Source organism: Moschus berezovskii, chromosome 8 (genome assembly GCF_049115385.1).
Source record: "Moschus berezovskii isolate FMDL1 chromosome 8, NW_MosBer_1.0, whole genome shotgun sequence".
In the NCBI taxonomy this organism is placed as follows: domain Eukaryota; kingdom Metazoa; phylum Chordata; class Mammalia; order Artiodactyla; family Moschidae; genus Moschus; species Moschus berezovskii.
Genome location: NC_142467.1, coordinates 95,779,285 through 95,805,719, shown reverse-complemented (window position 1 = coordinate 95,805,719; position 26,435 = coordinate 95,779,285). Strand labels below are relative to the sequence as shown.

Genomic DNA, 26,435 nt, shown 5'->3' with positions numbered 1-26,435 from the left:
TTTTGCAGTCTCGTATACAGGGTTCAGGTTACCATCTTTCTAAATTCCATATATATGCGTTAGTATACTGTATTGATGTTTTTCTTTCTGGCTTACTTCACTCTGTATAATTGGCTCCAATTTCATCCACCTCATTAAAACTGATTCAAATGCATTTTTTTTGATGGCTGAAAAATAACTCCATTGTGTATATGTACCAAAGCTTTCTTATCCATTCATCTGCAGATGGACATCTAGGTTGCTTCCATGTCCTAGCTATTATAAACAGTGCTGCAATGAACATTGGAGTACATGTGTCTCTTTCAATTCTGGTTTCCTCGGTGTGTATGCCCAGGTGTGCAATTGCTGGATCATATGGCAGTTCTATTTCCAGTTTTTTGAGGAATCTCCGCACTGTTCTCCATAGTGGTTGTACTAGTTTGCATTCTCACCAACAGTGTAAGAGGGTTCCCTTCTCTCCACACCCTCTCCAGCATTTATTGCATGTAGACTTTTGGATAGCAGCCATTCTGACTGGTGTGAAATGGTATCTCATTGTGGTTTTGATTTGCATTTCTCTGATTATGAGGGATGTTGAGCATTTTTTCATGTGTTTGTTAGCCATCTTTATGTCTTCTTTGGAGAAAGGTCTGTTTAGTTCTTTGGCCCATTTTTTGATTGGGTCACTTAGTTTTCTGGAATTGAGCTGCAGGAGCTGCTTGTATATTTTGGAGATTAATCCTTTATCAGTTGCTTCATTTGCTATTATTTTCTCCCATTCTGAAGGCTGTCTTTTCACCTTGCTTAGAGTTTCCTTTGCTGTGCAGAAGCTTTTGATTTTAATTAGGTCCCATTTGTTTATTTTTGTTTTTATTTCCAATATTCTGGGAGGTGGGTCTTGAAGGATCCTGCTGTGATTTATGTCAGAGAGTGTTTTGCCTACGTTCTCCTCTAGGAGTTTTATAGTATCTGGTCTTACATTTAGCTCTCTAATCCATTTTGAGTTTATTTTGGTGTATGGTGTTAGGAAGTGTTCGAGTTTCATTCTTTTACAAGTGGCTGACCAGTTTTCCCAGCACCACTTGTTAAAGAGACTGTCTTTTCTCCATTTTATATTCTTGCCTCCTTTGTCAAAGATAAGGTGTCCATAGGTGCGTGGATTTATCTCTAGGCTTTCTATTTTGTTCCATTGATCTATATTTCTGTCTTTATGCCAGTACCATACTGTCTTGATGACTGTGGCTTTGTAGTAGAGCCTGAAGTCCGGCAGGTTAATTCCTCCAGTTCCATTTTTCTTCTTCAAGATTGCTTTGGCTATTCGAGGTTTTTTGTATTTCCATACAAATTGTGAGATTATTTGTTCTAGTTCTGTGAAAAATATCGTTGGTAGCTTGATAGGGATTGCATTGAATGTATAAATTACTTTGGGTAGTATACTCATTTTCACAATATTTATTCTTCCAATCCATGAACATGGTATATTTCTCCATCTATTAGTGTCCTCTTTGATTACTTTCACTAGTGTTTTATAGTTTTCTATGTACAAGTCTTTTGTTTCCTTAGGTAGATATATTCTTAAGTATTTAATTCTTTTCTTTGCAACAGTGAATGGAATAGTTTCCTTAATTTCTCTTTCTATTTTCTCATTATTAGTGTATAGGAATGCAAGTGATTTCTGTGTGCTGATTTTATATCCTGCAACTTTATTGTATTCATTGATTAGCTCTAGTAGTTTTCTGGTAGAGTCTTTAGGGTTTTCTGTGTAGAGGATCATGTCATCAGCGAACAGTGAAAGTTTTACTTCTTCTTTTCCAATTTGTATTCCTTTTATGTCTTTTTCTGCTCTGAATGGCAAGCCACTCCAGTACTATTGCCTAGAAAATCCCATGGATGGAGGAGCCTGGTAGGCTGCAGTCCATGGGGTCGCTAAGGGTCAGACATGACTGAGCGACTTCACTTTTCACTTTCACACATTGGAGAAGGAAATGGCAACCCACTCCCGTGTTCTTGCCTGGAGAATCCCAGGGACGGGGGAGCCTGGTGGGCTTCCGTCTATGGGGTCACACAGTCGGACACGACTGAAGTGACTTAGCAGTAGCAGCTGCTCTGATTTCTGTAGCCAAAACTTCCAGAACTATGTTGAATAGTGGTGGTGAGAGTGGGCACCCTTGTCTTGTTCTTGACTTTAGGGGAAATGCTTTCAGTTTTTCACCATTGAGGATAATGTTTGCTGTGGGTTTGTCGTATATAGCTTTTATTATGTTGAGATATGTCCCTTCTATTCCCACTTTCTGGAGAGTTGTGGGTTTCCTCCCCGGCGTCCGGCCTGGCTTCCTCTCTCTCTTCCTCTTTCCCCTCTCCTGCCCTGTAGCTCTCCAAGGCAGGAGCCAGAGACTGAGGGGAGCCTCGGCCTCGGCAAGAAAGCTGCCCAAGATTAGCTCCTCCAGGGGACTGGGTCTGAAGGAGCAAACCCCAAAGAGGAAGTGAGCGAGCCGCCCACCCCACAGCCTCCCTCTCCCGGAGAGAGAGACACTCAGATGCAGAGGGGGGTTCTGTCAAGGCAGTTCCCGTTTTATTGGTGTAAGCTTCTCATATATATATAAGCATGGGGTAAACGCGGGACTTTTAAAAGAGGCTTTCCACTCACATCAAAGCATGTAAAGGGTGGGGGTGTTTAGGAGCCACTCAGAACCTTTTGGGGTTATCTGGGCTGCGCCCCCCTGACATCTGTCAGGCGCCATCTTGCTGTGAGCACATGTAAGGTGCCTTGGCCACGCCCCCTTGTCATCTGTCAGGCACCGTTAAGGCACCCTATAGAGAGTTTTTATCATAAATGGATGTTGTATTTTGTCAAAGGCTTTCTCTGCATCTATTGAGATAATCATATGATTTTTATTTTTCAGTTTGTTAATGTGGTGTATTACGTTGATTGATTTGCGGATATTGAAGAATCCTTGCATTCCTGGGATAAAGCCCATTTGGTCATGATGTATGATCTTCTTAATGTGTTGTTGGATTCTGATTGCTAGAATTTTGTTAAGGATTTTTGCATCTATGTTCATCAGTGATATTGGCCTGTAGTTTTCTTTTTTTGTGGGCTCTTTACCAGGTTTTGGGATTAGGGTGATAGTGGCCTCATAGAATGAGTTTGGAAGTTTTCCTTCCTCAGCAATTTTCTGGAAGAGTTTGAGTAGAATAGGTGTTAGCTCTTCTCCAAATTTTTGGTAGAATTCAGCTGTGAAGCCGTCTGGACCTGGGCTTTTGTTTGCTGGAAGCTTTCCAATTACTTCCTCTATTTCCGTGCTTGTGATGGGTCTGTTCAGATTTTCTATTTCTTCCTGGTTCAGTTTTGGCAAGGTGTACTTTTCCAGGAATTTGTCCATTTCTTCCAAGTTATTCATTTTATTGCCATATAATTGCTGATAGTATTCTCTAATAATCCTTTGTATTTCTGTGTTGTCAGTTGTGATCTCTCCATTTTCATTTCTAATTTTATTGATTTGGTTCTTCTCCCTTTGTTTCTTGATGAGTCTGGCTAGTGGTTTGTCAATTTTATTTACCTTCTCAAAGAACCAGATTTGGCTTTGTTGATTTTTGCTATGGTCTCTTTTGTTTCTTTTGCATTTATCTCTGCCCTAATTTTTACGATTTCTTTCCTTCTACTAACCCTGGGGTTCTTCATTTCTTCCTTTTCTAGTTTCTTTAGATGTAAAGTTAGGTTATTTAGTTGACTTTTTTCTTGTTTCTTGAGGTGTGCCTGTATTGCTATGAACTTCCCCCTTAGCACTGCTTTTACAGTGTCCCAGAGGTTTTGGGTTGTTGTGTTTTCATTTTCATTCATTTCTATGCATATTTTGATTTCTCTTTTGATTTCTTCTATGATTTGTTCATTATTCAGCAGCGTGTTGTTCAGCCTCCATATGATGGCATTTTTAATAGTTTTTCTCCTGTAATCCAATGCATTTTTCTTATGGAAATATTGGTCTTAAGCTATGTTAATGTACTACGCATTTACCCCAGAATCTTATCTTCAAGTCAGTTCTGCCAAATGGCTCAGAATCTACTTGACAAACCAGTATGTTATACTCAGATATTGCTCCCCTAATCTATATAAAATGAAACTATTTGTATGGTAATCTGCCCTTCTACAAGATTCAAGTTCATCATTTTATGGCCCGGGATGAATCATCCAGTGTCAAAATTATCCCAAAATGCATCTTGTGGGTGAGGGGCCTGGTGCCATTCTGAGCCTTAAGACATTCCTTTCTTTCATTAACAGACTGCTAGTGACTATATAACATCCAGCTGAAGACTAGCAGAGGGGTACTCTTTCTGCCCACTTCTGATGTCTATGTCAGAAGCTTTCTTTATCTCTTTTATACTTTAATAAAACTTTATTATACAAAAGCTGTGAGTGATCAAGCCTCGTCTCTGGCCCCGGATTGAATTCTCCTCCGGAGGCCAAGATCCTGGTGTCTTTGTGTCATTCCGCAACAACCTTTCAATGACAGAGAATGAGATGGCTGGATGGCAACACCGACTCAATGGACATGAGTTTGAGTGAACTCTGGAAGTTGGTGATAGACAGGGAGGCCTGGCGTGCTGTGATTCATGGGGTCGCAAAGAGTCGGACATGACTGAGCGACTGAACTGAACTGAACTGAAAGACAGGACTAACAGAGGCAGCCTGTAGTTTTGTTTCATGATTTGCTATATTGTTATAAAAGGAGATAGGACCATGTCGCTGATGTCCCTGGCAATATATTACAGCAGCTTGTTTTGGGAGCTGAGCCACATGGGGGAGTTCAGAAATAAAAGAAGCATTGAGAATAGGTGTTTCTTTCTGAGTGAGGAATCGCTTTTCTCTCCAGATCATAATGTTAGAATGTAATGTTACAGACATATTTGGAGTCAGTGTAAATGTTTATCTTTTGGTCTTTGGGTAGGGTCAAAGTTTGTGTGAGAATTATCAGTTCAGCCTGTTGTGAGGATGTGTGAGTTGGGAGTGTGGCTGACTTGATGAGACAAGGGGGGAATAACTTTTTCGGGCTGTCCCTGAACTATAGTGTATCGAGCCCCAAATGGGGTTTGTTTTTGGGCAGTGCCATCTATGAACCAGGATGGGACTTTGGGGTCAGTAAGGGGCTGATCAGTTGTATGTTCAAAGGGATTAAGTGTCATATCTAAGGTCTGAACACAGTCATGAAATAGGTGTTCTGCTTCTGGATCTGGTGTAGGGAGTAAGCTAGCAAGATTAAGAGGTTTACAAGGCATTAAAAAAAAAGGATGGGTTGAGGAGGTGTGCGTGGAGGACTTGCAGTCAAGCAGGGGGCAGAGAAAGGAAAGCCCAATGAAAGAGTAAATCTTTGAAGGAATGAAGTGAGCATACATTTAGAGGAGCGTTTTGGGCTAGTTTTTGGGCTTCAGGTATTAAGAGGGTGGTTGCAGCTAAGGCCTGGAGACAAGGTGGCCATCGAGCGTGATGAGATCGAGTTGTTTAGATCAGTAAGCTTGAGGCCCCATATGTCTCCCCTTTTTTGGCACAGAATCTCTAAGGCATGTCCTTGTTGAGAATGGACAAAAAGGAAAAAAGGCTTAAAGCGTCTGCCTCCAGTGTGGGAGACCTGGGTTCGATCCCTGGGTCGGGAAGATCCCCTGGAGAAGGAAACGGTAACCCACTCCAGTATTCTTGCCTGGAGAATCCCATGGACCGAGAAGCCTGGTAGGCTACAGTCCACGGGGTCGCAAAGAGTCGGACACGACTGAGCGACGGAACGGAACGGAACGGAACGGTAGTCAGGTAAGTAAAGAGAAGGGGCCTGTAGTAAATGTTTGATAAGAATCTGTATTGGGGTGTGGAGAGAGGTGGGGGCCAATAAGGGTTCATCTAAGTTTTTTTGAGTAGCTTGGTAGAGAGGTTTTGCCTGGAGGGCAAAATTTGGGACCCATATTTGAAAGAAGTTTAATAGACCTAATACAGAAAGAAGTTTTTTCTTGGTCTGAGGCCTGGGGGTCTGTGTCAAGGCTCAAAATCTCTGAGTTGGGATTATTTTGGATGTGGGAGTGAGAAGTAGTCCCATATAATTGACAGTGGTGGAAGCAATTTGTGCTTTGGAGAGTGAGACTCTGTAGCCCCAGTTGCCAAGCGCATTTAATACTGTCGCAGTGTGGACTAGGCAGTTATGGCGAGAGGAACAATAAATTGTCTACATATTGGAGTAAGGTAGTAGAGCCTAGGTCTAAAGTTTGTAGGTCTCTTTGGAGGGATTGACCGAAAAAATGAGGGCTATCTCTAAACGCCTGTGAATGGTCTAAGTTAATTGTTGAGACTGATATGTATTTGGATCTGTCTCCTCCTCTTCCTCCTAAGTCACTTCAGTTGTGTCCGACTCTGTGTGACCCCATAGACGGAAGCCCACCAGGCTCCCCTGTCCCTGGGATTCTCCAGGCAAGAACACTGGAGTGGGTTGCCATTTCCTTCTCCAATGTGTGAAAGTGAAAAGTGAAAGTGAAGTCGCTCAGTCGTGTCGGACCCTTAGCGACCCCACGGACTGCAGCCTACCAGGCTCCTCCATCCATAGGATTTTCTAGGCAAGAGTACTGGAATGACTTGCCATATCTGTCTAGGTGAAGGCAAATAGGGGCTGTGAGGAGTGGTATAGAGGTATAGTAAAGAAATCATCTTTGAGGTCAAAGCCTTTGACTGTGTGGATCACAATAAACTGTGGAAAATTCTGAAAGAGATGGGAATCCCAGACCACCTGACCTGCCTCTTGAGAAACCTGTATGCAGGTCAGGAAGCAACAGTTAGAACTGGACATGGAACAACAGACTGGTGCCAAATAGGAAAAGGAGTACATCAAGGCTGTATATTGTCACCCTGCTTATTTAACTTGTATGCAGAGTACATCATGAGGAACGCTGGGCTGGAAGAAGCACAAGCTGGAATCAAGATTGCCGGGAGAAATATCAATAACCTCAGATATGCAGATGACACCACCCTTATGGCAGAAAGTGAAGAGGAACTCAAAAGCCTCTTGATGAAAGTGAAAGAGGAGAGTGAAAAAGTTGGCTTAAAGCTCAACATTCAGAAAACTGAGATTATGGCATCTAGTCCCATCACTTCATGGCAAATAGATGGGGAAACAGTGGAATCAGTGGCTGACTGCCGGGAGCCAGCAAGGGAAATCCTACCCGTGGCAAAGGTCAATTGGGGAAGAGGCCTGACGGGCAAAGGCTAATCAGGACTTGAGGAACCGCCTGGACTTACCGGAGCATCTACCCCAAAGAAAACCGGAGTCTGACTGCCTTACTATCTTACGCCTCTTCAGTTCAGTTCAGTTCAGTTCAGTCGCTCAGTCGTGTCCGACTCTCCGCGACCGCATGAACCACAGCACACCAGGCCTCCCTCTTACCAAGTCCTCTAGTACTTACGGGGTCTTCCCCCCAACTACCTTTCTCTGAAAACATTAATTCAGAGCTGTAGTTAAAAAGTTCTCCTCGGCTCAATAGGAGTGTTCCAATCCAAGCCCCTCTGATAGCTTTCTAACTTGCATGACAAGTTTGTCCGGGCTCTTACAACTACAAATGTGACTGTTTACAGCCTCCCAGCCATGCAAGGGCAGAAAGCCTTATATTCTAAAATACAGGAATCTGTTGAAGAAGTTAAAATCATTAGAATAGTACTAAAAAAGATTTCATTGTTGAATCAATGCTTGCTGCAAAGTTTCCTCTATCTATTGTATCCTTGGAAATATATTAATCACATATAGAGAAAATAAATAGTAGCCTTGATTTAACCACATCAGATCTTAAGGTAATAAATTCTTTCTTGTAGCTCACTACACCCTTGCCTTATAGGAATGTAACTTTGTCATGTGTCTTTGGAGAATAGCGCTTGACTTTGGGAAAATCACCTTAAAAGAATATAAGCCTTTTTCTAGCTAACTAACCTTTGTTAGGAGAGAGGGCCATAAAGTGTTAGCAGGTCTCCTGGCCAGAAGATGATGTAAACCACCTAAAACTTTTGTATATCATGAGACATACAAAAACAAGCCCTGATCCTGATAAGGGTCAAGACTGCTGACTCCGCGTGATTTTGGCGTGACTCTATACCTCCCTTTCTCTATTTTTTATGTGCACAACTTAGGGTATAAAAGCAGCACTGGAAAATAAAGTTTTGGGCCTTGCTCACTGAAGCTTGGTCTCCCCGTGTCGTTCTTTCTCTTTTTCCATCCTTTTCTCTATTCTCCTTTTTCTGGTTGAGATCCTTGGAGCGCTGGGCCCTCTGTGTTTACTTATCTGCCTGGGCTTCTAAGACCCACTCGAGGGGGTGCCCTGGTGGGGTGCCTCCAGTGATTCGAGAGTGCGCCTGCGGCCTACGTAAACAGAACAAACCCTGTACTGGGGTTTTATTGGTTTCCTGTGTAAACCAAGGAATCATCAGGCCCTGTCTCTCTCTCTCTCTCTCGCTGACGCCGACGCCGTTGCCGTTCATCCCGAGGATACCCTGGGTCCATATCGAGGCAGGTCCCTGATAGCTGACTTTATTTTTCTGGGCTCCAAAATCACAGCAGATGGTGATTGCAGCCATGAAATTAAAAGACGCTTACTCCTTGGAAGGAAAATTATTACCAACGTAGATAGCATATTAAAAAGCAGAGACATTACTTTGCCAACCAAGGTCTGTCTAGTCAAGGTTATGGTTTTTCCAGTGGTCATGTATGGATGTGAGAGTTGGACTGTGAAGAAAGCTGAGCGCCAAAAATTTGATGCTGGAGAAGACTCTTGAGAGTCCCTTGGACTGCAAGGAGATCCAACAAGTCCATTCTAAAGGAGATCAGTCCTGGGTGTTCATTGGAAGGACTGATGCTAAAGCTGAAGCGCCAATACTTTGGCCACCTCATGCGAAGAGTTGACTCATTGGAAAAGACTCTGATGCTGGGAGGGATTGGGGGCAGAAGGAGAAGGGGACGACAGAGAATGAGATGGCTGGATGGCATCACCAACTCGATGGACAAGAGTTTGAGTGAACTCCGGGAGTTGGTGATGGACAAGGAGGCCTGGCGTGCTGTGATTCATGGGGTCGCAAAGAGTCGGACATGACTGAGTGACTGAACTGAACTGAATTGAACTGTGAAATATAGTGTGTCAGGGGGAATATGTGAGAGAAGGGTGTAGGGTTAATGACCACGGAGTGTACGGGTATTAGGGTCTCACTGACCTTGTGAAGATCTTGGACTAGACAGCAGGAGTGGGGCCCCTTTTTGACTGCCAGTATAGGAGTATTATGAGGAGAAAAGACAGACCACAAAAGGCTGGCTTTGAGCTGTTGGGAGATGATTGATTTAAGTCCTTGTTGGGATTCTGTGATCAGGGTGTATTGAGTTTGGGTTATTATTTGAGAGGGATTTTTAAGAAAGACCTGCATGGGGGAATGGTGTCTGGCTACTGATGGGGCTTCGGTGTCCCAGACCTGAGGATCTATCCGGGGAAGGTTAGGGAGCAGGTTTTGGGAGTGAGGGCTGGTCAGGGGTTCGGGTGCCATTTGGATGCAAAGGACTGATATGGGATCTAAGAATGGGAAGTTTATAGAAGTTTGTTGCTTAGCCAGAAGATCATGTCCCATCAGTGCCGTTGGGCATTGAGGAGCTATTATAAAAGAATGTTTCAGTGCTGTTTTGCCAAAGGAATAAAGGAGAGGTGGGGTTATTTTGGGATAAAAAGGGATGTCTGAGACCCCTCTGATGGCCACTTTTGAAGGTTGGAGAGGGCCCTTAAAGGAGGTTAAAAGTGAAAAGGCTACTCCAGTGTCTGTTAGAAATGAGACTTTGTGTCCGGCCACCATGCCAATTACCCGAAGCTTTGAGTCTGTCTGTCTGGGGCGGACTTGGAGTCTGGAGCTTGGGCTCCATCACTGGAATAACTCAGGCACGGTTGGATCATCTCTCACCTCATCTGAGGAACCATGGTCTGGGGTACCAGGGCCTCCCTGAGTCTGGTTCCTGGCCCACTGTTGTTGGGCCTGGGGTGGACCCCAAGATTTGGTGGGTAGTGTCTGAGAACAATCTATTTTCCAGTGGCCCCATTGTTTGCAGGTGGGGCAAGGTTTGGTGGGTGGCTAGGGGTTTGGGCAGGACTTGGCCCAGTGTCCCGTTTGGTGACATCTGAAGCAGGGGCCTTGAGGGTTAGGTCTCCTGTGAGTGTGCCGAGGTTAATGGGCCAAAGGGGTTGAAATTTTTCCTTGAATAGCTGCAGTGAATAAAGCATATTTGGCCTTTTTTTTCTTCTTTTATTTTTCTTTTTTCGCTTCTTCCTTCCTACTGTTGAAAACTTTAAAGGCTAATTTTAGGAGATCTTGCTGAGGGTTTTTGGGACCCTCTTCTAACTGGCATAGTTTTCGGCGAATATTGGGGGCTGATTGGCTTATGAACTGGACATATAGGTACAGAAGACCGGTGGGGGTGGAAATATCTAGATTAGTGTATTTTTGGACTGCCTCAGTAAGCTGTGAAAGAAAAAGAGAAGTATTTTTATCTTTTTCTTGAGTCACTTCCCTAATTTTATCCTAGTTAACATGAATGTGAGAGCTGTTTAGCATTTCTTCTAGTAAACAGGTGATCATATGATGTAGGTACCAGATGTTGGCATCGCCTGCTTGATATGTCCACCGTGGCTCAGTTAAAGGGACTGAATCATCAACCACCGGATTAGTCCTATCTTGGTATGGAGCTGATCAGCATGAGTCTGGGCTGCCTGTCATATCCATTCTTTTCATCAGGGGTTAAAGTGGCATTTAGGATGTAATAAAGATCATTTCAGGTTAAATGATATGTTTGTGTAAGGTGGAGAAATTTTTTTCTGTATCTAGTAGGATTTTCTGAAAAGGATCCCAATTTTTCTTCAGTATGGCTCATATCAGAAATTGAGAAAGGCACATGAACCCGTGTAGGGCCCTCTGGTCCTGCTACCTCTCTGAGAGGAACTGCGTTTGCTTTGGGTCCTGGCCGATGGGGGTGGGGGTGGAAATCTCTTTTGGGGTTTTGGAGTCATCGCTTTCTGTTTTGGAGGAAGGGCTAGGGGAAGGGGTCTCATCTCCGGAAACTTTTTCTCCGGGGCGGTAGGGAGGAGGCTCATCTGTCTGGTCAAAATCAGGGGCTGAGGGTTTAGGGGGCCTTTTCGGGGCTTTAGATTTGGATTCTTTTGTAATGGAGGGGCGAGAGCAGAGGAGGATTTGATGGTAGAACAGTCTTTGCAGAGAGAACGACGGCTTCTAAGGTCTCAGAAGGCTTGAATATAGGGGACCTTTGACCATTTGCCATTCTCAGAGGTTAAAGCATCTGCCTGCAATGCAGGAGATCTGGGTTCGATCCCTGGGTCCAGAAGAACCCCTGGAGAAGGAAATGCCAATCCACTCCAGTATTCTTGCCTGGAGAATCCCATGGATGGAGGAGCCTGGTGGGCTACAGTCCACGGGGTCGCAAAGAGTTGGACATGACTGAGTGACTTCACTTTCTTGAGGAAGTTAGTGAGATCTGATAAAATATTGAAATCAAAAGTTCTGATCTCAGGCCAGCAGTTTTGTCTAATTGGTATTGAGGCCAGATCTGTATGGAGTTGTTTTAAGCGGTTAGCTTTGAGTTCAGTGAGCAAGAGTGGTTTGAGATTTTTGAGAACACAGGCCAGAGGGGAATCTTTTGGGAGAGATTGGCCAGACCCCATAATTGAAAGGCAAGCAGAGGCTCCTATTGGGAGTTCGAATTGTCACCCGTAGTCCCAATATGAGTTATGAGAAGAGAGCTCTGTGTCGAGGTGGAGCGTCCCCCACTGTCGCCTATAGAGTGGCCCTAGGCCACAGGTCCCTGGGACCCAGAGAGGACCGAGTTCTAGAGTGCATCTAGAACACCGTCTGGATCTTACCTTAATCTAGGGGCCAGCTCTAGTGGAGTGCTGCATGTAAAGCGGTCGAATGGCAAAAGGCCTCTGTCCTGGAGCTGGTCGGTCTCGTGGAAAAGAGAGTGTAGAGAAAAGAGGGAGAGAGACAGAAGGAGAGACCAGTATTCCTTGGGTTACGTGGAAAACCAATAAAGCCTTTACACAGGACTTGCACTGCTCACAAAGGCACAGGGCGGCCTCTCGAGGAGGTCTTGAAAGCCCGGGCGGGACAGTGAGCTCGGCAGCCTTCCACGCAGCGAAGAGCTGGCTGTGCAGAATGAGAAGGAACCTCAACCTCCCGGGTTTTGGCACAAACAATGTAAGGTAAGAGAGTTAGAGAAGGCAAGGCTCACAAAAAGAACGAGACTCGTACTTTACAGGAACAGATCACCTTTAATGAGGCGAGATTAGTGAGATTAGTGAGGCAAGAGCAGTCAGATTAGTGAGCTGCTTCACTTACCCAAGAAAAGAGTAAGTATATATAGGCATGTAGATGGGGAAACAATGGAAACCATGTCAGACTTTATTTTTTTGGGCTCCAAAATCACTGCGGATGCTGATTGCAGCCATGAGGTTAAAAGACGCTTACTCCTTGGAAGGAAAGTTATGACCAACCTAGATAGCATATTAAAAAGCAGAGACATTACTTTGCCAACAAAGGTCCATCTAGTCAAGGCTATGGTTTTTCCAGTGGTCATGTATGGATGTGAGAGTTGGACTGTGAAGAAAGCTGATCGCCGAAGAATTGATGCTTTTGAACTGTGGTGCTGGAGAAGACTCTTGAGAGTCCCTTGGACTGCAAGGAAGTCCATCCAGTCCATCCTAAAGGAAACCAGTCCTGGGTGTTCACTGGAAGGACTGATGCTAAAGCTGAAACTCCAATACTTTGGCCACCTCATGTGACGAGTTGACTCACTGGAAAAGACTCTGATGCTCGGAGGGATTGTGGGCAGGAGGAGAAGAGGATGACAGAGAATGAGATGGCTGGATGGCATCACCGACTCAATGGACATGAGTTTGAGTGAACTCCGGGAGTTGGTGATGGACAGGGAGGCCTGGCGTGCTGTGATTCATGGGGTTGCAAAGAATCGGACAAGACTGAGCTACTGGACTGAACTGAACTGAACTGATGTGGAAAGCTACTGTCTTAAGGGTGCCTGTTCTTCTCCAAGGTTGTTCGGAGTAGTTATCTCTTAAATGGCTGGGGCAAGGAATTTTGGAGATCGGCCAGAGGCTGGACCGGCTGGGAACTGGGCGTAATCAACCTTACTGTCCATTTTTTTCTTCCGGTGAGAGAGTTCTTTGTTTTGCATAGAATGGTGGGGAGGACTTGGAGGGGAATTTTAACTCCAGGCTATTTTGAGCCATGCAACTTTCCTTCAGAGATGAAACTAAGAAAACAAAATTATACTTAATCAGAGAATTGGGTTGGTTCAAAAAAGTCTTTGGGCAAAGAAAATGGAAAAGTGCTGGTGTTCTGACCACAAAATTCTTCTGGGAGACAGTTCACCCCTAAGTGGGGCTGGTGGCGTCCCGTTTTTTCATTGCCAAGCATGCAAGCCTCTTTTCATATTCATTCATATGAGAATTATTGAATTATGCAGGTGTCCAGAGATGCAAAATCTTGGGGAGCATAAAATGCAATGGAGAAGCCAGAAGAGAATCTGTAAGCTGAATCCAGATGTTAGTCAGTCATAGGCAAGTTGATAATATCTAGCAGAGCAAAATCCACTTATTCCTCTCATCATTAAAAAGGATTTCTTAACCATTTGATTTAACCTGACACACAATACTGGATTCTGGATCTAAGAATTCTCCCAGGTGTCCCTTTCTGTGGAGAGAGAAACCAAGATGAGGAAATCACTCAGGACTCATTTTCACAGGGAAGGTCAACAGTGGCATTGGTCCCATCCATACATGACCACGAGGGGGTGAAGTCCACACACAGCTCAGTTGTCTGTTTTGAGCCAAGAAACACTAACAAGGTGAGGCCCAGGCGGTGGCTGGATAGACTCAGAGTCTCTTTTGCGAGAGAATTCCGATGACTTCTCTGGTTTCTCCTATTTGGGGGAAACAATGTGGAGAAAAAGCTGAAGGGAAATGAACACCTCAGAAATTAACTAAAACTTCTAAGCATGCTTGGAAGTGACAAGCTAGAATTGCCCTACAGTTCAGAGCTCAGTAAATCCAAAGCTAATATCTGAAAAATGTTGCCTGATGTATCAGTAAACAAAAGATGGTCCAGCCACCCACAAAGGTGCACCCTAAGGGGACTCAGGGTGAGAAAGAATGGGATACGGAGGTAAATAGCTAAGGTGCTTATCAAAGGGATTATTTCAATGAGCCTAGGCTCTTGTGGGTTTCCCAGGTGGTGCTAGTGGGAAAGAAAGTGAAAGTGAAGTTGCTCAGTCGTGTCTGACTCTTTGCGACCCCATGGACTGTAGCCTACCAGGCTCCTCAGTCCATGGGATTTTCCAGGCAAGAGTACTGGAGTGGGTTGCCATTGCCTTCTCCAGTGGATCTTCCCAACCCAGGGATCGAACCCAGGTCTCCCGCATTGTAGGCAGACGCTTTACTGTCTGAGCTACCAGGGAAAGAACCCATCTGCAAGGCAGGAGACTTAAGAGACTTGAGTTCCATCCCTGGGTCGGGAAGATCCTCTATTCCTGGGTTGGGAAGATCCAGGAGGTCATGGAAACCCAACCCAGTAGTCTTGCCTGGAGGGCTATAGTCCATAGGGTCGCATAGAGTGGGACACAACTGAAGGGACTTATAGCACACAGGCAGACTCACATTTTCCTGTACACAGAAAAGCACTAAATTCCTTAAGATGTCCCTTAAGTTAATTTCCCTTAATTAACAGTAATCTTTTTCTGTTCTGACTACCTGATCTTTGTTGTAAAAACTCTTATATAAACAGACTCCTCCCTTGCCTCTTTGGAGCAGTCCCTCAGAGCTCTTCTTGAAATCCTCCTAAAGTCTGACAAATAAAACATAATTCCCTACTTTTAGGTTGTGTGTTTTTTGTTTGTTTGTTTGTTTTTTACTCAACACCCCATAACACCACCTATGATGGGATTTAAATTTTTTATCTCTTTACAAACATTAAGTGTTTGGGGCTCAGAGGTAAAGAATCTGCCTGCAATGCAGGAAACCTGGGGTTAGCCCCCAGGTCAGGAAGTTCCACTGGAGAAGAGAATGGCAACCACTCAGGTATTCTGGCATGGAGAATTCCATGGACAGAGGAGCTTTATGGACTACAGTCCATAGGGTCACAAGTAGTCAGACATGACTGAACAACTAAGATACACTGTGTACCAGGTAGCATTTGAAGCACTTAACCTATAAGATATCATTTAATTCTCGTGATGAGACATATTATTATCATTCCCATTTTACAGATGAAGAAACTGAGGTTCAGAGATATTAAGTGGTTTGTGCAAGGTCACACAGCCTGGAGATGGTAGAATCTGGGATCTGAATCCAGACACTTGGGCTCTATGTAAACCCAATAGTGATGGATCACTTAAACGCTACAGAGGATTAATGGAGGTTGCAAGCTTGGTTAGGCTGATTATGTACTACTTATTTATTTATTGTCAGCTCTACCACACAGCATGCAGGATCTTAGTTCCAGACCAGGTATCTAATCCATACCCTCTGCAGTGGAAGTGCAGAGTCCTAACCACTGGACAACCAGGAAAATCTCTGATTATGTGCTTTTTAGAATGTAACATGTTGTCCAAAGATAGGGATTATGAGACTCTCCTGGGGGTCCAGTAGTTAAGACTTTGCCTTTCAATGCAGAGGGTGTGGGTTCGATCCTTGGCTGGGGAGTTAAGATTCCATATGCTGTGGGGCCAAAAAACCAAAACATAAAACAAGCAATATTGTAACACATTCAGTAAAGACTTTAAAAATGTTGTTTAGCTGCTAAGTTGCATCTGACTCTTGGCGACTCCATGGGTTGTAGCATGTCAGCCTCCTCTATCCATGGGATTTCACAGGCAAGAATGTGGACTGTAAAAATAATCCACGTTAAAAAAATAAAGGATTATGATCATTATTCTGGACTCTTCTGTATAGTTATTGAAATGTCACCTCCTCAGTTTTCCCCTAAACATTCATTCCATAATAGTCTTTCCCTCACTACCTAGCACTATATTCTATTTTAATTCTCTGCATACTCTGTCTCATTGTATGATATTTGTCTTGCTCCTAAAGGTATTTTGGTCAATCTCCACTCTCTATAAATTTCACTGTTTTGGTCACTATTGTTTTCCTTCTGCCTAGGGCAATGCCAGGACAGTGGAAACTGCTCACTGGATTTGAGAGTCTTAATTTGTTTTCTTACTGTTGTTCAGTTGCTAAATCATGTCTGACTCTTTGCGATTCCATGGATTGCAACATGCCAGGCTCCCCTGTCCTTCACTATCTCCCAGAGTTTGCTCAAACTCATGTCCATTGAGTCAGTGATACCAACTAACCGTCTCATCTTCTGCTGCTCCCTTCTCCTCCTGCCTTCAGTCTTTCCCGGCATTAGGGTCTTAGCATTAGGGAATCTTAATTCCCTCATCAGAGACTGACTATATGCCCTCAGCAGTGAAAGCAGATAGCCCTAATCACTGGACCACCAGAGGATTCCCTTAGGGGTCATTTTTTAAAAATTAGATATATTCATCAAGTTTTTGGCTCCCCTAGTGGCTCAGACAGTAAAGAATCTGCCTGCAATGAGGGAGACCCAGGTTGATCCCTGGGTCTGGAAGATTCCCTGGAGAAGGAAATGATAACCCTCTCCAGTATTCTTGCCTGGAGAATTCCAGGGACAGAGGATCTTGCTGGGCTGCAGTCCATGGGGTCACAAATAGTTGGACACGACTGAGGACTCAAGTGCCAGAGTCTTAGGGAGGTTCATTGTGTTGTGTGCTAAGTCACTTCAGTTGTATCCGACTTTGCGTGACTATATGAAGTGTAGCCTGCCAGGCTCCACTAGTGTTCTCTAGGCAAGAACACTGGAGTGGGTTGCCATGTCCTCCTGCAGGAGATCTTCCTGACCCAGGGATTGAACCTGCATCTCTTATGTCTCCTGTACTGGCCGGCAGGTTCTTTACCACTAGTGCCACCTGGGAAGGGAGGTTCATCATGTCCACATTATTTAAAAATAAACTCTTCCCCAGAGCTTCCCTGGTGGTTCAGTGGTAAGGAATCCAGCTGCAGTGTAGGAGATGAGGTTTAATTGGGAAGGGCCCCTGGAGGAGGACATGGCAACCCACTCCAGTATTCTTGCCTGAAAAATCCCATGGATGGAGGAGCCTGGCATGCTATAGTCCATTGGGTCACAAAGAGTTGGACATGACTGAGCCGCTAAAGAACAACAAAACTCTTCCAGCCTGGTGCATTCCTGATTGCTTTCTAAATTGTTCTCCTTTTTATTTTTTTTAATTTTAATATAATTTTTAAAGGTTAATTTCAGTTTGAAGTTATTACAAAATGTTGGCTATATTCCCTGTGTTGTCCAGTAGATCTCTGAGCCCATCTTATACCCAGTTGTTCGTACCTCCCATGTCCCCACCCTTATACAGTGCCTCTCCTCAAGTCCAACCATGAGTTTGTCCTCTGTATCTGGGAGTCCATTGCTCTATATTTTTTCTATAGCATATATAATTTTGTAGCCCACTGTATAATCTACTTTTGGTGGTTTACTGTCTATCTACTCCCTATTGGAATATCAACTCTGTGAAGGTGAGGATTTCCCCCCCAATATCTAAAACAGTGGCTGGCACAAACTAGGAACTCAGTTAATTTTTGTTAAAAGAATGTTGTTGAATAGTTAAATATCATTGGGTATTTGTTAATGGACTGAAGAGGAAGAAAGCAAGGAAAGAAGGAAGAAAGAGAGGAAAAGGGAACAAAGGAAGAGAGAGAGGAAGAAAAAGGGAAAAAAGAGATTTTCTGGGTTTGGTCTCAAAACCCAGAAACTTCCACAGCTTAATGAAGGAATCTAATGTAATTTCTCTTTTTTTTTCAGATCAGACAACCAGGAAGTTCCTAGTAGCAGGAGATACTGAGTTCAGACAAGTACATGGCATTGCAAAAGAGCCCATCTTACCGTTTTGGTCTGAGTAGTAGAGCGAAATACCTCAGAGCTCTCAGTTTCAACCCCTTTCCGCACCCCACTAAACCATTTCTTGAATTCCATCTGCACCTAAGGAATATAGAGGCTTGTGTTACATCCAAAGCTTGGTTGGGGAGAAAAGACCCTAAAACAGGAAATTAAAGGTATAGATGCCAAGGCATATTCTCTGCCACCCTTATACTGATTCTTGGTATAATATTGCCATGTTCATGCTGATTCACTTAATTTAAGATTGGATTTGCTTGGTTGTTCAAGAGGCATTTACTAAATGAAAGGCACCATAAGGATTCTATATAGGATAATAATAATGATGATGTTGATGGTGGTGAGGGTGATGGTGACAATGATTATGATGTTGCTGTGATGGTGACCTTAATGAAGCTGCTGGTGGTGGTGGTGATATGATAGTAATAATGATGAAAAGGATTATGGTTGTGATGGCGATGATGACAAAGAAGGAAATGGTGATGTGATGATTACGATGATGAAGGCCATTATTTACTGAACACTAGCAACGTTTAATGTACTTTATAGACAATGTACCAGTTAATACATTAACCAATGCAATGTAACATTCAGAAGAAACAAGAGAAGAAAGATACTTCTCTTACCCCCAACTAAATGTGAAGAAACTGAGACTCTTGGAAGTAAGTTGACTTGCCTAAGATCACATGGCCAGCATGCAAAAACTTGTCATTTTACTCAGAGCCCTGACACTAGACCACCCACTGTGATTCCATGAATTGCCTTCCTTTAACCACATTATCATATTTTTAAAAAGACATCTAAATTCTTAATACTCAACATTAACTCGCATTAAGTTCTATTTTACTTCTTCTGTGTGTGAGGAGCACCAAGCATTAAGGCACTAAAAGATGAAAGAGAAATTTGTCAAGTGTTAAGATGGTCTTTTCACCACCAGCATCTTAACTGCTGGTAGTTCTACTCAACAGCAAAGGGGAAAAAGCCAGGAAAGTTGTTTTCAATCTTCACCCTGTAATGAGTGAAATTATAATGACCCTCACTGAGAACATGTGTGCCACAAACTGCTAAGACATGTGTTTTATATTATCTCATTTAATTCTCAATCCGGCAAGGCAGGTATTGCCACATTTGCAGATGAGAAAAACCAAGGCTCAGAGAGAGAAAGCAACCTTCCCAGAGTCACATAGCAACCCAATTAGTGGAGATAACAGGATTAGAGCTGGTCTTTCTGGGTTTGTGGTAATATAAAATTATGCCAATAAACCATCGCTTTTTTTCCATACGGTGCACCTGACTAGGAGGATTATTCATCCTCTCTCTGACAAATTCAGGTAAGGCCATGGGGTCTGCTTTGGCCAATGAAAGAGAGTTGAACTGTGCTTTGCCATAATCTCCTTTCCCTTTGCCATGAACATACCAATGTTCTACTAATAAATAAGGGCTGCCCCTTCAGTCTCCATCACAGAGTGAAGACAATACATATCAAACCACAGCTATGCAGCATGAGCAAGAAATAAGCCTTTGTCATTGTAAGCCACCGAAATCAGAGGGGGATGAGCTAACTGTTACTACAGCAGAATCTCCCTTATCCAGACTGATATGTGTTCTGCTATGAATTAAATTGTGTCCCCCGAAAATTCAGATATGAAAGCCCTAACTTTCCCAATGTGATTGTATCTGCGGGTATGACCTTGATGGAAGTGATTAAGGTTAAATGAGGTCATAAGCTCCCAGGTGGCGCTAGCGGTATAGAACCTGCCTGCCAATGCAGGAGACACAAAAGACACAGGTTCAATCCCTGGGTCAGGAAGATCCCCTGGAGAGGGGCATGGCAACCCACTCCAATATTTTTGCCTGGAGAATCCCATGGACAGAAGAGCCGGGTGGGCTACAGTCCATGAGGTCGTGGAGAGTTGGACATGACTGAACCAACTTAGCATGCATGAGGTCATAAGCACCGAGTCCCCGTTCAATAGGATTAACAACACCCTTATAAGAAGAGACCTGAAAACTCATTCTCACTCCTATTCACTCCGACAGTGACCATCTACCAAGAAGAGAGTCCTCTTCAGAACCCAAACATACTGGCATCCTGATATTAGGCATCTGGTCTCCCGAACTGTGAGAAGATAAATTTCTATTGACCAGATCACTCTGTCTATGGTATTTTTTATGGCAGTCACCAGCAGACAAATGCATGCAACTTTTTTATACTTCTAAAATTATTCCAAAATAAAAAGTTTACTTAAAAAGAAGTTATTAATAACTATACTAACAATCTTTTTTTTCCATATGGCAGGTCCAGATTGGAATGATGAATGGATGAGACTCAGAGCACATGGTTTACCCAAGAAGCACCTAAATCCTCTTCCTAGAATCAAGGCAACTCCAAAATTATAAATATATAAGGTCAGAGAGAAGATCCCCTGGAGAAGGGAACGGCTACCCATTCCAGGGCTTCTCTGGTGGCTCAGATGGTAAAGAATCTGCCTGCAATGTGGGGGACCTGAGTTTGATCTCTGGGTTGGGAAGATCCCTGGAGAAGGGAATGGCTACCCGCTCCAGTATTCTGGCCTGGAGAATCCCATGGAGTACAGTCCATGGGGTTGCGAAGAGTCAGACACGACTAAGCAACTTTCACAAGGTCAGAGAAGGGCGAGGATATGAACAACAATTCAACAAGACTTTCAGATTAAGCAGGTGAGACTTGTAAGGCCGGACCCCGGTGGCCATCTTGGCTTCTCCTTCTCCCTTTCCTTTCCTGCCGGCGGGAAAAAGTCCCGCCGGACTCTGACTATTGTACTTCCTCATTCCTTCCCCGCCACTGGGAAGTCTCTGATGTAACAGCTCTTGATAGAAATCAACCCCCCCTCCTAACCTCCCAAGCGACCAACCCGGTTTTGCCACCTCGACTAATTGACCTATGAGAGACCACCATTCCAAACCAAACAAATTTCACTACTCCTTCCTGTGAAGCTATATAAGTTGCTCTTTGTCTTTGTTCGCGAGCGGACTTCCTCGACCTTGCTCTGTTGGGTCTGGGAACCCCACCTGGGGGCGCCTCGCCATTAAAGCCTGTTACACCACCTATTTGGTGTCTGAGTTATTTTCACCTAACACTATCAAGCCGTTTTGACCTTACAAGACTCAAAATGATTTGCCTTACCTGGCGATTAAGAAGACAGTGTACCACAAAAAGCAAAGTCCCCTGTAGGACATTGATGATGGTGAACATGTAGGCAATGATTGATCCAATGGTCTTCCCAACTTCTTCAACCAAGAAAAAACCAAGACCCCAAGAACATCCCAGGATAAACAGCTGAGAGATGGCTTTAAATGTCATGACTCTGAAAAAGGAATAAAGAGTAATACCTCTCATTTATCACTGCATGGTGTGCACGGCACTAAAGGCTTTAAGCAGGTTCTTTACCACTAGTGCCGTCGGGGAAGCCCTCTCATGCATTGCCTGAGTTAAACCTCACGAGAAGCTCATGTGGCAAAGTGTCTTCCTTGAAGTCATGGAACCTGAAGCAGGCAGAGCCCAGTTTGTTTTTCTTTTGAAATTAAAACTAGTTTTTAAAATTTATTTTTAATAGGAAGATAATTGCTTTATGATATTGTATTGGTTTCTACCACACATCAATGTGAATCAGCCATAGGGAACCCTCCCTCCCTCTTCAACCTCCCTCAGACCTCCCACCTCATCCCTCCCTTCTAGGTTGTCACAGGGTGCCAGATTTGAGATCCCTCCATCACATAGCAAATTCCCACTGGCTATTTTACATATGGTAATGTATCTGTTTCAATGCTACTTTTTCTATTCGTCCCACTCTCTCCTTCCCTGGCTGTGTCCACAAGTCTATTCTCTGTGTCTGCGTCTCCATGAACCTAGATCCTTTTATACAGAGTGAAGTAAGTCAGAAAGAGAAAAACAAGTATCTCATACTAATGCATACGTGCAATCTAAGAAGATGGTACTGATGAACATTTCTGCACAGAAGCAATGGAAAAGCTGACATTTATGACCTCTGAGAATAATGCATTTTCTCACTTTTGAAAATTATTCCTCTGCAAAGTCTTTTACCTGGAAGTTTTATACCCTATTTTTGTATGGGTGGTCCTAAAAAATGTGGTCCTATAGGAAAAAAATCTATGGGTACCTCTAATTCTGGTATGCATTCTTACCTGGTGTTCTGAATGGTGGAAACGTCTTTATTAAGGGAGGAAAGTTTGCTTCTCAAAATCCACAGAACTTGGAAGTAGAACACCAAGTTTATCTGTGGAAACAGAATGGAAAATTGACTTGGAACTGTCTTTTGAAGCTATGTCATGCAACCCAACTTGAGGTAGACCTAAGAATCTTTTCCCAAAAGATATAGACTTTATAAGGGTGGTGATATGCACATAGGCTCTGGACTTTTATACAACATGGACTATAGAACCCATAGCATCTGATGGCTGCATTAGCATGACTATATAATTTATCATTCAAGCCAGGACACTTTAAAAGTGAAAGAATGCTATTCACATCTATACCAGGATGATGGATGTAATCAAGAATTTCTTGGCAAACAGAAAAATGTTCTATCCAGAGTGAATATTTTCTAAAGGTTTGTCAAATGAACAAATACTGGATTTTTAAAAAGAATTCCCAGCAGAGGGTTATGTTATATCAGAGGAACCAGAAAGCTGGGGGATGCTGAGGAAAGACATCTGAAGACAATATTTCCAGCAAGAAGGGTTGGTCACATTAGGCTATATTTCCTTATCACATCTCATTTCCACTTTAACAGATAAGAAACACACTCTGTGTTCGGCCAATAAATATCAATGGCCGGTCACCTACCAAGATAATGAGTCCTACTGGCCCCATGAAGCTCCAGATAAACACTTTATCAAGTTTGAGCCAGCAGCTGTTGAGAGAAAGATAAGCATTAGCTGCTGATTTCTTAGGAGAAAGCAAAGGACTTGAATTCGGGCCGCTGTAGCAACATCTGAGCAGTGTCCATACCTGTTTAGTTCAGATCTGAACCTTAGATGGAATTAAACATGGATCCTCATCTCTTGCAAACTGCATGCTTTGAACCTCAGTTTCCCAAGTGTAAAGTGGGGCCAACCGAAGTGTTGAAAAGATTAAGTAATTACTGTGACTATATACCAAGTCTTGAAGTCAGATGGTATTATCAGTCCTCTGACTTTGCTTTTCTCCTTCAATATTGTGTTAGCTATTCTGGGTCATTTGCCGCTCCCTATAAACATCAGAACCAGATTGTCAATATCCACAAAATAATTTTCTGGGATTTTCGTTGGGAATACATTCAATCTACAGATCAAGTTGGAAAAAGCTGACTTCTTGACAATATTGAGTCTTCCTGTCCATGAACATGGACTATCACTTCATTTATTTGAATTTACTTTGATTTCTTTTATCAAAGTTTTCATCATATAGATCTCATTCAGTTCAGTTCAGTTCAGTCGCTCAGTCATGTCCGACTCTCCGCGACCCCATGAATCACAGCAGGCCAGGCCTCCCTGTCCATCACCAACTCCCGGAGTTCACTCAAACTCATAGTAAAGATTAAATGAGATAATGTGCATATATTTTTAATACATTTCCTGACAGAATTAAAGATCAATGAATGTAGCTAATAATGTACTCTAATACCATGTGAAAATGAAAATTGAAAGCCTTATCTGCATCTTTGCAACCCCATGGACTATAGAGTCCATGGAATTCTTCAGGCCAGAATACTGGAGTGGGTAGCCGTTCCCTTGTCCAGTGAATCTTCCTGACCCAGGAATCGAACCAGGATCTCCTGCATTGCATGTAGATTCTTTACCAACTGAGCTACCAGGGAATCCCAATAAATGTATTCTAATAATGTGCTGTGCTTAGTTGCTCAGTCATGACTGACTCTGCAACCCCAGGGACTGTAGCCCACCAAACTCCTCTGTCCATGAAATTCTCCAATCAAGAATCCTGAAGTGGGTTGCCATGCCCTCCTCCAGGGGATCTTCCCAACCCAGGAATTGAACCCAGGTCTCCATATTGCAGGTGGATTCTAATAATAATGATTGCTAAAATAAGAGAGTAAAAGTAATAATTTTCAGCTACAAAAACTATCAACACTAATAATCAAGCATATTTCATGTACCTAGCACTCTAATGCCCAATACTTTGTATTCTGTCATAGCTTATATTTGCAAAATAGTATAATTTACCAATATAATTTATTCTGAAAGAGGACATGGCAATATGAAACTGGTAAAAGTAAGCAATTACCAATACTTAGTAGGCAGAAAATCTCCCATACTTGATTCTATTCCAAGGGTTACAACTATGGCCCACAGGCCAAATCTGGTCCACTCTTTGTTTTTGTAAATAAAGTTTTATTTAAACACAATCACATCCATTAATTTACAAATTGTCTATAACACTACAGGGGCCATGTTGAGTAATTTCCAAAAAGACCATATGGCTTGCAAAACAATAATAGTTACCATCTGTTGTTTTTCTTTTTTTTAATAGAAAGTTTGCCAGCCCCTCTCTACCCCACTGTTTCAGATTTTGTATTGGTAATGGACACCATTTCCACCACGAATGCACTCATCATGCTTACTGAGTATACGTTCCATAATTCTTGTATCCTACTGTTGCCGATACAGCCACAATCAGAGCTGGGACCCCGTAGCCTACAGGGTACATGAACCTCTTCTTGAATCTGCCTGTGCTGGTGTAGTTGGCCACCTTGAGGTTCCTGACAGTGAGGAAGAGGTGCAGCCCTTCGAGGAGCATCCAGGTGAAGGCGGCCAGGTAGAGGTAATGCAGTACACCTGCGATGACCTTGCACAGCACCTGGAGGGGAGAGTAGAGTTAGGAACATGGAGCTGTGTGGTCTGTACCTGAGTATGTCCTTGCCTGCGTGCATGCCAGGTCGCTTCAGTCGGGTCCGACTCTTTGCAACCCCATGGACTGTAGCCCACCAGGCTCCTCTGTCCATGGGATTCTCCAGGCAAGAATACTGGAGTGGGTTGCCATGCCCTCCTCCACGGGGTCTTCCCCACCCAGGGATCGAACCTGCATCTCTTATGTCTCTTGCATTGGCAGGCAGGTTCTTTACCACTAGCACCACCTGGGAAGTCAAATTATTATCTTAACACTTATTATTTCCTGCATGCTAGCCTGGAATTTTAATTCTTACACGTGTGCTATTTTGCTTAGGGGCAACACATCTTCTAGGGACTGTCACCAATCATTGAAATCTGCCTATCTCATGCCTGGGGCAAGCCAGAAGTGCCAAGAAATGAATGCCATGGGTGAAAAGTGAAAGTGTTAGTCACCCATTCCATGTCCGGCTCTTGTGACCTCATCGACAGTAGCCTGCAAGGCTCCTCAGTCCATGGAATTCCCCAGGCAAGAATACTGGATTGGTAGCCATGCTCTTCTCCAGGAGATCTTTCCAACCCAAGGATTGAACCTGGGTCTGCTGTATTGCTGGCAGATTCTTTACAATCTGAGCCACTGTGGGAGCAGCACTCAAATCCATAGTAGACAAGAGTTAGCAAATCAATACTCCATTGACCTTGCCCTTGGGGAGGATTTGATGGTTAATTTTATGTTTCAGCCTGACTGGGCTAGGGCATGTCCAGATAACTGATAAGATATTATTTCTGGGCATGTCTGTGAGGATGTTTCTGGAAGAGATGAGCATTGGAATCAATAGACTGAGTAACAAAGATGGCCCTCACCAATGAGGATTGGCATCATCCAATTTGTCAAGGGCCTGAAAAGAAGAGAAAGTTGGAAAAAGGGAGAATTTGCTCTCTCTGCTTGAACTGGGATATCCATCTTCTCTAGCTCTCAGACATCAAAAATCATGGTTCCAATAAATTTTATTTATGAAATGTATGGCTGCTACTGCTACTGCTAAGTCACTTCAGTTGTGTCCGACTCTGTGTGACCCCATAGACGGAAACCCACTAGGCTCCCCCATCCCTGGGATTCTCCAGGCAAGAACACTGGAGTGGGTTGCCATTTCCTTCTCCAATGTGTGAAAGTGAAGTCGCTCAGTCATGTCTGACCCTTAGCGACCCCATGGACTGCAGCCTACCAGGCTTCTCCATCCATGGGATTTTCTAGGCAATAGTACTGGAGTGGCTTGCCATATGGCAGAAACCAGCAAAGTCACATCCACCAAAATGCCAAGCCTCCATCCACCCTCAGTTTGTCAACTTACCAAGCAGAGACTACATTTCCCAGCACTCCTTGCAGTTAGACTTGACCATGTGACTGGATTCTAGCCAATGGGATTTGAGAGGTCCATATAAACCCCTCTCCTAGGACTTCACCATGCTCTTTCTCTTTCCACTTGGTCAAAATGGAAAGAATCTTGGGATGACC

At 43.5% G+C, this 26,435-nt stretch overlaps 1 protein-coding gene across 2 annotated transcripts in view; it reads right to left on the bottom strand.

The window, feature by feature from the left end:
• Positions 1-12,295: 12,295 nt before the first annotated feature.
• Positions 12,296-26,435, bottom strand: part of LOC129558547 (putative adhesion G protein-coupled receptor E4P) — a 35,271-nt gene continuing 21,131 nt past the window's right edge. For both annotated transcript variants that reach the window (XM_055429772.2, XM_088838938.1), the window contains 6 exons: positions 24,655-24,890; positions 22,881-22,947; positions 22,220-22,311; positions 21,201-21,381; positions 18,023-18,118; positions 12,296-13,973 (listed from right to left, as the gene is read on the bottom strand). In XM_055429772.2, coding sequence (XP_055285747.2) covers positions 13,863-13,973; positions 18,023-18,118; positions 21,201-21,381; positions 22,220-22,311; positions 22,881-22,947; positions 24,655-24,890 — 783 coding nt within the window. In that variant the 3' untranslated portion in view covers positions 12,296-13,862. The remainder of the gene's footprint in view (positions 13,974-18,022; positions 18,119-21,200; positions 21,382-22,219; positions 22,312-22,880; positions 22,948-24,654; positions 24,891-26,435) is intronic.